The following is a 13,085-nucleotide window of genomic DNA, read 5'->3' on the forward strand; positions in this document are numbered from 1 at the left end:
CCCAGATGACTTAGTCCACCGAAAGTGGGTGACTTACAATATCCATGTGGTCCGAATACCTTGTAAGATCGACAGTTTTTACAATCTTGTAGGTAGCTCAGTAGAAAACATTGATAAACTATCTCACTGCACATGCTCAGTACTCAAATGAAGTATCTAAAACTCCAAGACTAAAGAACCAAGTTATCCTCCAGCATTCACTGCTAGAGACCGTATCTTTAACATGCCTTAGCATCGTAATTACGTTAAAAACTAAAAAGAACCATGCCATTTTCTTGAGCCCTCCGCCAACTAACAGATACGGGTTTAGGTAATCAGGAAGTTTGCATAGGATGCTGAGGCCGAGTGGGTCGAATCAGTCAAGATTGGCATTAATTCAGATCATGTACGAGCGCCGTGAAAGCCTGTAGCTTTTATTTGCCGCCCACCCAAGATAATGTTAGTCGAACGTTTAGCAATCAAGGCTAGGATGTGCATGCTAAAATAAGAGCATGTAAAAATTTCTTTGTTGTTACGGCCGATGTTCTTGTCGATAAAAATAGACAAGTAGGTATTTTGCCACTATAACTTCGATCTTGTTCCCGTTAAATAAATTCGAACAGTATAAATACACTGTATCTGAACTATTGCTGAAACTAAGTTTCATCTATTTGCGTGAACAGAGCCTTCATTTTAGTTTTCTCAATCTTCCTATTTATCTCCATAGCCTTTAGAAGTTACTGGTCAAATCTATGAAATATTTGTATATTAAGTTATCATGATATTCAATAAGCAGGCTTTGGAGCTGGCAAGAGAAAAACAGCAACAGTCAAAAGTCTCTTTTTACGTATATTTGTCTGCATGCTAGTCTGTAGCACCTGGGTCCTCGGTGATACGCTGGAAAACTAAAATGTACGGAAGTCGCGCATGGCCATTCTAAGATTAGGCTTTTCCATTCCTTGTTTGTTCTCAAAATTTCACCAGAGCGAAAAATACTTCATCAAGATCCCTCCTACTGCAAATGACAAATATCAGCTCGTTGAGTCACAGGACTGAGTTGTTCGGGCGGATATTTTGCCAATTACATTGTTTCCTCAGTAACGTCTAGTTTCTCCAAATTTCTACCCTCGTGTTCACCGAAACAGAAACAATTTATTACAAAAGAAGGGCTTCAATATCAAGAGGAAGAATTTCATCGATGTCATTTACCTTCGATCAGTGTTGACTGTTCTATATACTACCGGTAAAAATTGCTCTGCTAAGAATGACGCAAATTAGAGCAGTCGCTGCAATTTGATTTATTGAAGCGTTACGATTTGATTCAGTTTTGGTTGTTCAAAGTTCCACATAACACATAACAGTAGTTAAGTAACATTACTTGTGTTATGCACTCGTACCAAAGTTTTATGTTGGACTATGAAAGCTAATATCTGCTGAGAACAGGTTTCCGTACATGAGCACTCGGTGATATTACTTTTTATAGATGCATGACGCGCTAAGTGCTTTCATCTCTACTTCTCTAGATACGCTTACATCCAATGAAAATGGAAAAAAAGAGCCTCGTCCGTTTGTGTGGTGTAATATCCAATTCGCTCGGTTACATGCAGGTTGGGTTTTTTGCAGAATGTCTCTAACATCAAGTTTGAGAAAAACGTTCGCTGCGGTATGGTAAGACGTGTATCACTACGCCTTGAGGAGTTTGGGTCAAGTTTTTGGAAAATAACAATTAAGGCGAATTTCAATCATCGTAACTTTGTTTCACAGTATATATGTACATCTCCATATAGACATCAACCTCTGAAAACATCCATGATCATGAGTTTAATGCAATTTTAGTTTAGTACTTCCTTTATTGAGCATGTGTATTCATATATCCGCATTTTCTTGGTGATATTTTAGCATATTGAAGTAGCCGCATGGTTTGACCCGACAACTGATGTGAAGGGTAGCATGTAGTGTATTGAAGGGTACTGTATTAACTGTATTAAAAGTCACTTAAAGTTGAAATCTGTCAAAGAAACGACCGTTGGAATTGAATCCTCCCCTGCACTACGGTAGGCGGTTCCTAGTAAAAGAATCTATATTGAGGGATTCAAATTATCTTTTAGAAAACACAAACAAAAACAAAAAAAATTTAAAAAAAAAACAGATTTCGTTGAGATGACTTTTCTCTTCAAAATTATTTCTTTGCTTACATTATCTTCCTCTTAAGGTTTGGAGACGGCACGGGATTTTTCCTTTCTTTTCCTGAAGTTCTAAATTAAACGAAAGAGCTGTGAAGTAAAATATAGTACTGGTAATTACGATAATAGTGTCGAATGTTTATCAGGCATATCGTTAAGCAAAGCCATCAATAGACTGCGTCATTAGACGTGATAAAAACTCAGGGGAGGTCTTCAAGACAGAAAAACCGACAGTTGTGCCAGACAATACCACTTTTGCAACTGAGCTGAGAAAGTTCAAAGGACAGAGGGTATTGTCTCGGGGAAGCTTCAAACTAGGCCACCAGACAACAGGTCTACAGCTTCCCCAAACACTATTGTTCAAATCAATTAACTTAATTAAGTTAACTAACTTAATTTGTATGCCTATCTTATAGTTTGTGTAGATTGAATGCGGCCATTAAGTATGTTCTACTCCTTTTAAATAAACTAGTAGAAATATATAAAGGGGTAAGTTTCTAAAGAAACTGTGGTGCTGCGTCGGTGGGAGAGTAAAGCAGGTAATTTAGTGTTAACAACTGGGTTGAAAACGTAAATTAGCCACCGTAAAGAGTAAAAAAGCTGACGTTTCGAGCGTTAGCCCTTCGTCAGAGCGATTAGAAATCGCTCTGACGAAGGGCTAACGCTCGAAACGTCAGCTTTTTTACTCTTTACGGTGGCTAATTTACGTTTTCAACCCAGTTGTTAACACTAAATTACCTAGTAGAAATATAGCCGATATAGTGCTGACCTATTTTAAACCAAAGCTACTCAAACTGTTAAAAAATACATTTTTTAAGGAAACTATATTCCCTTCCTGTATGAAGATTTTCTTTCAAATTTGTTGTCATTTTAATCAACACTCTTATCAATCTGTCTCTTTGTTTGAACGAACCTCTTGAGTTTACAGGTTATATTCTCTCTCGACCACTTTGCTTCTTTATTTGAATAAACCTCCTCGAGTTTACAGGTTATGCTCTATGTTATCCTCACTTTTGACCTATCTGCCTCTTTGTTTCTGCAAACATTTTGAGTCAAGAGGTTAAGCTCATAACAAATCTGTATACAACAGAACGAGAAGACTTGGGAAGGAGAGTCAGGGCGTTGGGATATGTCGATTTCGCTAAATTTATTATTAGTTTTAGTCAGGAAACAAACGTCTGCATGTTTCTTAGACTTCTGCACTTAGATCTTTCGCGCAAGAAAAACGATTTCCCTCATTTTCTGAAGTTGTCTGCATCGATAAAACTGATCTCAAGGCTATCCACCATTACAAAGCTTCCATAATGCTTTCCTGCGAGCGTCTCAGATAATAGTTTATCCATAAATAGTACTTTTAAAGTCTTGACATGCCCGCCTTAAACATGGACAAAAAGCCCTTTCTTTGTCCCCTGATGTTTTCCCTTTGTATATTATTTCATTAACACATAAAATCGGCAGATTTTTGACTAAGAAAAAAAGTAAAACGGAAGAAATTATCAAATATTAAATCAAGTTCCCTCCCTCATCATCAAATGACATATTACAGTCGTCGACTGATTTGCTCTTTTTTTTTTCAGTCGGTAATCTAAACCTCTGGCTTATCGTTCATTTAGGTGGTAACTTTTAATTAAATTAGTGAAGCATAAATTTATACAATCACAGCAGTTTAGATTCGATTCTACAATCCATGCGAGCAGAAGAAGAAATTTCATGCACTTATGCTTCAGTTCTACAGAACAAGACCAAGAGTTCCATACTACACTCAACCGGTGTTTAGCATTATTGCTCACGTCACAAGCTTGCAAAGTTTATATTGGACAAGGTCGACAAAAACAGCTAATATCCGCCGAGAAAAGTTAAAACTAACACTCACTGATATTAGACTTGATGTATATTCAAAGGAACATCACGTTCTCCTTATTACATGATCAATAATGTTTTAGTGAACGATTGCAAAATCAAATCATACTTGACACCACTGATATAGTTGTTCTCCCGTTTGACTAGACAATTTACTAGCATTTTAAATTTCAGAGACGTTTCCAGTGCTGTCACTTTGTAGTTTTCTATGATGGTCAGACACGTCTCTTCACTGCTCACTGAGACTCTACTTTCAAAATTAAAACCTCCAAGTAATTGACTCATTGACCCTTTGAGGAGTGACTAGCATCTTATCTCTCCTTACAGTACCACCCCTAAGTCAGACATTAAAGTCACGAAAATAAAGTAAATTAACTAAAGACCAAAGAGGCTCTTCATTTTTAAACAAATTCTCTTTGTCTGCACCTTAGGAAATGTACAAAGAACAATATGGAGAGTATACATATCGATGTTAGAGTGTAGAGGAAGAAAGGTTTTCCGTGGCGATAGATAACATGGAAGTTGTACCATGCTGCTCTGTTAAGCATCCCAGGACTGCAAATGATCCCTGAACACGAATGATCCTTAAAACTGACCCCGCGAGACAATCTCAATGTAGGACCCTAAATGATCGCGTTAAGATTTTACAGACCTTCAGGGGCCGAATTTTGCGAGAAAAACTGTCTTCACTCATTCTCCAGCTAAAATATTTCTTTGCAGTTTTGTGGAAAAATAATTTAAGATCACTAAATGTTAGTGAGATGTCGAGGAAAAACTGTTCTAGAGATTAATTAATATATAGCTAAAAGTTGTTTTTGTCACATTAAGGACATTGAGGGTAAGCTACTTCTCTGCTTTTTCGCGACAAAGTTTATCCAAGGGACTCCAGTTACAATGATAGGTATATTTTGTTGAAAGAGGTTTGACGGTGGATAAAAAAACCTTTTAGAGACCCGAGTAAATTCATCGCCACGTTTTGTTGTATTTGGGATCGCCGGTTGATCGATTTGGCCGCTGATTTCGCCTTTAGTCTTTCCTTCTTCTCTGCTCTTACGCTGGTTAGCGCTTTTTTTTCTTAGACCTCTCTTTCCCTTTTACGACTTGAGAGTTGACTGCACATAACACATCTTCCTCGAATCACAAAATGCTATTTTTATTTAGAATCTTTAGGAGTCCGAAGCTCTGAAGCTCGTGTTTTATTAGGTGGCGGTTTGACCGCGATGGCTACTGGTGTGCAAATACTTCTCCCTCTGCCGTGTTCAATGATGATTTCCTCGAAAACCGATCGGAATGTTGAAAAAGCCTCGCACGTTTTCGCACTCCATCAACCGCTGATTTCCACTGTGTAGTTTATTCTTCAAGGTAATCATTTCTTCTGATTCCACATTTTTAAGCTTCAGATTGATATATATATATATATATATATATATATATATATATATATAGTTTTCAAGGAAAAACAACCCACATGAAACTAAAATTGAGTCATTCTTGTGTAAGGGATATTTTTTTTTATTGTTTGACTCTTAGCACGATGTCTCCCACCAATTGAAAACCACGACGCACTCAAAACTGTGTTCAGCCATGTTCAGTTAATAGCATAACTTGTCTTTGCTCGCTAACAAAGGGCCAGAAGAGAAGGACTAGAATCAGGTTAGTGATCTCTACCAGGTTAGTGCTGAGGTTAATTTCTCAGCCATTTAATGTTCACACGCTTATAGACCAAGGAAAGCTAAACCTTAAGGCAGCTACAAATTCAGAGCTGCATGTAAAAACGAAATGACGTGAGTAACGAGACGAAGGAATGATTCTAAGGAAATTGTGCAAGCAAAATTTGATGGGGAAACCCCTCATTTCTATGACAGCAACAACACATTAATGAGGAAAGCATTTAAGTTTATTTCAACCGAACATTACATAAAAGTCTTTAACATGAGCATCGTCGTTAGATTAGCATATTAATTGCTCATAAGTTTTACTTTTAGTAGTGCAGCTTTACCCATATTGTTACTTTTTATGTAAACTCTCACGAGGAAAAATTCGTTGACTCTCTGGTCAAGGTACCTTGTAGATCACTGGATTTTAAGAAACCACTAGTACTTCAGAGGGCAACTACCATATATGGAAACAAGTATTCGACGATCACAACATTTCTGGGTCTTCGGGTTGTAGGGACGCAGACCACACTTTGGGGAAGGACGAGGACAAGATGCGTATCTCGAAACGATTTTACGCAGTATTCCGTAGATGCAGCATTTGTGGGTCCTTGGGTTGTAAGGACGCAGACCACACTTCGGGAGAGGATGAGGGCAGGATGCATATCTCGGAACGACGTTACGCAGTATTCCGCGGATGCAGCATTTTTGGGTCTTTGGGTTGTAGGGACGCAGACCACACTTCGGGGGAGGACGAGGGCAAGATGCATATATCGAAACGACGTTACGCTGTATTCCATAGATGCAGCATTTGTGGGTCCTTGGGTTGTAAGGACGCAGACCACACATCGGGAGAGGATGAGGGCAGGATGCATATCTCGGAACGACGTTACGCAGTATTCCGCGGATGCAGCATTTGTGGGTCTTTGGGTTGTAGGGACGCAGACCACACTTCGGGGGAGGACGAGGGCAAGATGCATATCTCGAAACGACCTTACGCTGTATTCCATAGATGCAGCATTTGTGGGTCCTTGGGTTGTAAGGACGCAGACCACACTTCGGGAGAGGATGAGGGCAGGATGCATATCTCGGAACGACGTTACGCAGTATTCCGCGGATGCAGCATTTGTGGGTCTTTGGGTTGTAGGGACGCAGACCACACTTCGGGAGAGGATGAGGGCAGGATGCATATCTCGGAATGACGTTACGCAGTATTCCGCGGATGCAGCATTTGTGGGTCTTTGGGTTGTAGGGACGCAGACCACACTTCGGGAGAGGAAGAGGGCAGGATGCATATCTCGGAACGACGTTACGCAGTATTCCGTGGATGCAGCATTTGTGGGTCTTTGGGTTGTAGGGACGCAGACCACACTTCGGGGGAGGACGAGGGCAAGATGCATATCTCGAAACGACGTTACGCTGTATTCCGTAGATGCAGCATTTGTGGGTCCTTGGGTTGTAAGGACGCAGACCACACTTCGGGAGAGGATGAGGGCAGGATGCATATCTCGGAACGACGTTACGCAGTATTCCGCGGATGCAGCATTTGTGGGTCTTTGGGTTGTAGGGACGCAGACCACACTTCGGGGGAGGACGAGGGCAAGATGCATATCTCGAAACGACCTTACGCAGTATTCCGTAGATGCAGCATTTGTGAGTCTTTGGGTTGTAGGGACGCAGACCACACTTCAGAGGAGGACGATAAGCAATGTCTTCCTTTGGCATGTCTAAGAAATCCTCTTCTCGGTCTGAATCTAATGAAACGAAGAAGGAGCAAGTGGTTCGTTTTGCAAACAATTATTGCTCAAGAAGGAGTAAAGTAATTGGTGTGATTCACCAGTAGTGAAGATACATTTTTAAATTGTAATTTTTACCTGAAAAGTCTTCATCTTGCTCTTCGGCCAATTCCTCGTTTTCTTCACTGTTTTCTGTTGGGAATTTAAAGAAAAAATTACTCATCCACAATATATCGAATTGTTTCTAGACTAGAACATCAAATCCCTAAAAATTACTATTAATTGTCTCGGTAATATTATCCTCTGAAGAAAATGGAAAATATTGCCAAAAAATTAGATAATCGAACCGGGTTTCTAGCAAACTATTCCATGAAATTCCCAGCCTTAAATCCCAGTTCTCCAACGGAAAATTAGGCGTATTCCAATTCATAAACTCCTCTCGTGAGCTACAGGACATTCTTGGTCGTAGTTATATTTATGGAAATCACTGATCGAATGATTGATAGACACGAAGCAAAATAGTACATTTTAAACTTAGCGACCGAAGAGAAAATTCAGTGGCATGATGTAATCCTAAAAATGAATCTATGATTTCTCCCATCAAGAGAATAGTTTCAACTTCTTTTTCGCCTACTTCATGCTTTAGTTTTAAAAAGGTGTTTTACCCCACCTGGGTCACTCTCCTCCTGAGTATCATCCTCAGTAGCCTCGTATGAAGTTTCTTCTTTCCTGGAGTCTTGTTCTATAGGAGCGTCTTCTAGTTGTTCTTCTTCCGCTTCTTCGCTGTCTTCGGCTAAAAGAGTATTAAGTTGTTAATATGAACGTACAGAAACGCAAAATAGATGTTAAAAAGAGCACGAGGTATCAATCAGTATGGCTCCTTAAGGCTTTCTATATCTCTAGATAATTTAGTTTTATTAACTGAGTTGATAAAGCTGTATATCAAAGCTTATCTTCAGAAAACATTTGAGACTATATATACTATTTTCATAAATAACGGCGATGTTTGGTTAGTGGAAGTTACTTGTCAATTGTTCCGCTTGCAATGTGGCCATTGTGATTCAAGGTAACCGTGTTGTGCATGAATGATCTCCCAGTTTTTGTTTTTCATGTCAGAAGTACAACTCCCACAAACTACTTGCGAGGGATACTTTGAATGAAGGTACATGTCCGTAGAATCATTGACTCATGGGGTTATATTTTGAGATATTAATGACCTTATTCGAACCAGGCGAATTTTGTTTTTGTAAAAGTACTATATGTTTAACTTAATTACACAAATATGAAACGTCAACTTCACAAGAACTCTTAAAAGTCAAGTGTAAATAATTTATGTTTTTCCCTTGCAACGGATATAGTTAGCAACTATGATTTTTCCCATCAGAAGAATCGTGTCAACATCTTTTTTGCCAACATCATGCTTTAGTTTTGGAAAGGTGTTTTATCCCACCTGGGTCACTTTCCCCCTCAGTAGCCTCGTATGAAGTTTCATCTTTCACGGCGTCTTGTTCTATAGTAGCATCTTCTAGTTGTTCTTCTTCCGCTTCTTCGCTGTCTTCGGCTAAAAGAGTGCTAAGTTATTAACATGAACGTACAGAAACGCAAAACAGATGTTAAAAAGAGAACGAGGTATCAATCAGTATGGCTCCTTTAAGCCTTAAAAGGCTTTCTATATCTCTAATTTAGTTTTGTTAACTGAGTTGATAAAGCTGTATATCAAAGCTTATCTTCAGAAAACATTTGAGACTAAATATATTATTTTAATTAATAGCTGCGACGTTTGGTTAGTGGAGGTTATTTGTCAATTGTTACGCTTGCAATGTGGTCATTGTGATTCAAGGAAACCGTGTTGTACATGAATGCACCTCCCAGTTCTTGTTTTTCATGGCAGAAGAACAACTTCCACGAACTACTTGCGAGGGATACTTTGAATGAACGTACATGTCCGTAGAATCGTTGACTCATGGGGTAACATTTTGAGATATTGATGACCTCCTCATTCCAACCAGGGGAATTTTGTTTTTGTAAAAGTACTATACGTTTAACGTAATTACACAAATATGAAACGTCAACTTCACAAGAACTCTTAAAAGTCAAGTGTAAATAATTTATGTTTTTCCTTTAGCAACGGATATAGTTAGCGACTATAATTTTTCCCATCAGAAGAATAGTTACAACGTCTTTTTTGCCAACATCATGATTTAGTTTTGGAAGCGTGTTTTACCCCACCTGGGTCACTCTCCTCCCGAGTATCATCCTCAGTAGCCTCGTATGAAATTTCGTCTTTCATGGTGTCTTGTTCTATAGGAGCATCTTCTAGTTGTTCTTCTTCTGCTTCTTCGCTGTCTTCGCCTGAAAGAGTAGTTATATTTATAGAAATCACTGATCGAATGATTGATAGAAACGAAGCAAAATGGTATATTTTAAACTTAGCGATTGAAGAGAAATTTCAGTGGCATGATGTAATCGGAAAAATGAATTTAAGATTTCTCCTATCAAGAGAATAGTTCCAACATCTTTTTTGCCTACGTCGTGCTTTAGTTTTAGAAAGGTGTTTTACCCCACCTGGGTCACTCTCCTTCTGAGTGTCATCCTCGGTGGCCTCGTATAGAGTTTCTTCTTTCATGGTGTCTCGTTCGATAGGAGCATCTTCTAGTTGTTCTTCTTCCGCTTCTTCGCTGTCTTCGGCTGAATGAGTATCAAGTTGTTAACATGGATGAGTGACTGAATGACTCATTGATTGCACTCTTAACCGATTACCTCATTGATTGATTGAGTGGTTGATTGTGGAATGTATAATCACTATTATTTGAGAAACTTGTGGTCGAGGTTACTCCATCTTTCTTAGTCTAGCATACACACATGTTAATTTAAAGTTATTAAGATATATATTCATTTGAAAAGGAAGGCTTGAGGCTAGAGAGAAAGTTCTTTAAAGGAAGAACGGTTACAATCATACTGAATAGAAATCTGAAACTGTACATCACGTCCAGTGAGATAATAAAAACGGGAAAACAGATGTAAAGAAGCAAAGAGTACAAAAACAATTAAGCCTCACAAAACTCGAAGAAAAACCTCGAATTGAAATTAACGCTGCTCTTTTGACTTCTTATTTCGCACAGACTACACTGTAAGATCTACATCTTGTCGATACAAAAAAGATTTAAAATTCATCCATCGAATATTATTTTTTGTGCACCCACCTCCCACATTTATAAGCTTGGAACAGTTTAATTTTATATAACACAAAAAATTAAAATATTGTAAATAGTGCGTGAAATTAAAACTAGTGAGAAACCATTCGTCTCGGAAGCACATTCGTGGGAGACTGAATTAAGTTACTGTCTTATCTTTTTAAAGATTTTTTTAAAGAAAAGGTCAATTTTCATACCTTTGTACTCTACTTGATCAGCAGGATTTTCTAAACCTTCATTTAAGTTTAGAAGCTCGGATTTCGCTACCACCTCTTCAGGATTATCTGCATTATCTTCAAAGGTTTCAGCATTTACGACAGCTACAACTGCCAGTAAAACAGCGAGGAAGCGCTGAACTTTAACCATGGTTGTACCGCTATCGGACGATGTAGCTATTGCTCAAACTCCCTCCCTTTTTATGCTGTTCGAAAAATTCCAAAATAGCACTTGAATGGGGTGGTCTGATTGTCTAGGTGGTAGAGAATTTTGAAAGAATAAAGCAATATCTTTTTAATAAAAAATTCATTCTTATATTTAGCCGAATTGAAAGAGATTAAGAAGTGGCTCTTGAATGACGCGAACATCCGTGTTTTCGATAAGCATGGCCACTCTCCGAAAATATGAATGTTGCGAATGTTTGTCTTGTCGTCTGGGTTTTACTATCGTCACAACTTCAAGTTTCCTTTGATTTACATGTTGGTGTACAATAATGGTTAGAGTAGAAAAAGGTCTCTTTTTCTGTGAGACACTTATGATAGCGAGTCAACATGGATGATACGAAAATTGTTTCACAACAATTATGTTGGAATATTAGAAACGTCTGTCAAAGAGGATGAAGAAACGCCTACGACATTGGACTCAAAACATAGGCAAATACATGATCGGTAAGATTCATTGACGTAGATGGGAATGACAAGACCACAATATTACCAAAAATTTTTATGCAATTGTAAATGCTATTTAATTGGAAGGTATCTATTTCCTCTGTGAATGTAACGTCAGGAGTTTCTTACTAGCGATGGAGAGATTCTCCAATAAACCTAATTGCTCAGAAGGAAAGAAATGAACGGTTGTCGTATGTGCTGGTATATGTGATGTGTCTCAAGTTCCATAGCCTTCCTGTCACCACTCACGATACTATAAAGTGCGAGCTAAACGGACGTGAGGGGCTGGAGAAATTTGTGGTTCAGGTTGTTTACTTGGATGTAGTAAAAAAAAAAAACATTTGAGTTATCCGTACCTGTTGTCCTACTGCAACATTTTTCGTAAAAATGTTGAAGTTCAAGGGTGGCTCTCGACTTAGGCCCCATTTGAACTTCAAGATTTGACTCAATTTATTTTGATTTAACGTCAATATATGAGAGCCAGGGAGGTATTCATAAAACATATCGGACTTCACTTATGATGAAATGCCTTTTTTCAAGATTCTTGACATGGTTGGATCATTTTCCTATTAAAGTGTGAAAATAACACTAGTTTTCTCCTTCGTTTTACTCTAGATTGATATGTGAAATAGTATTCATCCCAGATGACTGAAATTGGGTGACGTACATTATCCGTGTGGTGGGAATATCTTGCAAGATCGACAGTTTTTACAATCTTGCGGGTAGGTCAGTAGAAAACATCGATAAACTATCTCACTGCACATGCTTAGTACTCAAATGAAGTATCTAAGACTCCAAGACTAAAGAACCAAGTTATCCTCCAGCATTCACTGGTGGAGACCGTGTCTTAAACATGCCTAAACATCGCAATTACGTTAAAGACTAACAAGAACCATGTCATTTTCTCGAGCCCTCCGCTAACTGACAGATACGGGTTTAGGTAATCAGGAAGTTTGCATAGGATGCTGAGGCCGAGTGGGTCGAATCAGTCAAGAATGGCATTAATCCAGATCATGTACGAACGCCGTGAAAGCCTGTAGCTTTTATTTGCCGCCCACCCAAGATAATGTTAGTCGAACGTCTAGCAATCAAGGCCAGGATGTACATGCTAAAATAAGAGCATGTGAAAATTTCTTTGTTGTTACGGCCGATGTTCTTGTCGATAAAAATAGACAAGTAGGTATTTTGCCACTATAACTTCGATCTTGTTCCCGTTAAATAAATTCAAACAGTACAAATACACTGTATCTGAACTATTGCTGAAACTAGGTTTCATTTATTTGCGTGAACAGAGCCTTTATTTTAGTTAAACTTTGCTTTCTCAATCTTCCTATTTATCTCCATAGCCTTTAGAAGTTACTGGTCAAATCTATGAAATATTTGTATATTAAGTTATCATGATATTCAATTGGCAGCCTTTTGAGCTGGCCAGAGAAAAACAGCGACAGTCGGAAGTCTCTTTTTACGTATATTTGCCTGCATGCTAGTCTGTAACACCTGGGTCCTCAGTGATACGCTGGAAAACTAAAATGTAGGGAAGTCCCGCATGGCCATTCTAAGATTAGGCTATTCCATTCCTTGTTTGTTTTCAAAA

The 13,085-nt window shown here is 38.5% G+C and overlaps 1 protein-coding gene across 2 annotated transcripts; it reads right to left on the reverse strand.

The window, feature by feature from the left end:
- Positions 1–5,901: 5,901 nt before the first annotated feature.
- LOC149036138 (uncharacterized) lies at positions 5,902–11,302 on the reverse strand. 2 transcript variants are annotated; one of them, XM_089190301.1, is made up of 7 exons: positions 10,805–11,302; positions 9,979–10,101; positions 9,643–9,765; positions 8,864–8,974; positions 8,084–8,206; positions 7,552–7,605; positions 5,902–7,431 (listed from the first exon to the last, which is right to left on the reverse strand). In XM_089190301.1, exons 1-7 carry the CDS (start codon positions 10,971–10,973, stop codon positions 6,116–6,118), a joined length of 2,019 nt encoding a protein of 672 aa, XP_089046427.1. In that variant the 5' UTR covers positions 10,974–11,302; the 3' UTR covers positions 5,902–6,115. The 2 variants fall into 2 exon arrangements, with proteins under 2 accessions (XP_089046427.1, XP_089046428.1); XM_089190302.1 differs by lacking the exon at positions 8,864–8,974 and having other exon boundaries at positions 10,805–11,300.
- Positions 11,303–13,085: the final 1,783 nt, after the last annotated feature.

The sequence above is a fragment of the Pocillopora damicornis genome, chromosome 12 (genome assembly GCF_964200805.1).
Source record: "Pocillopora damicornis chromosome 12, jaPocDami1.2, whole genome shotgun sequence".
Lineage (NCBI taxonomy): Eukaryota > Metazoa > Cnidaria > Anthozoa > Scleractinia > Pocilloporidae > Pocillopora > Pocillopora damicornis.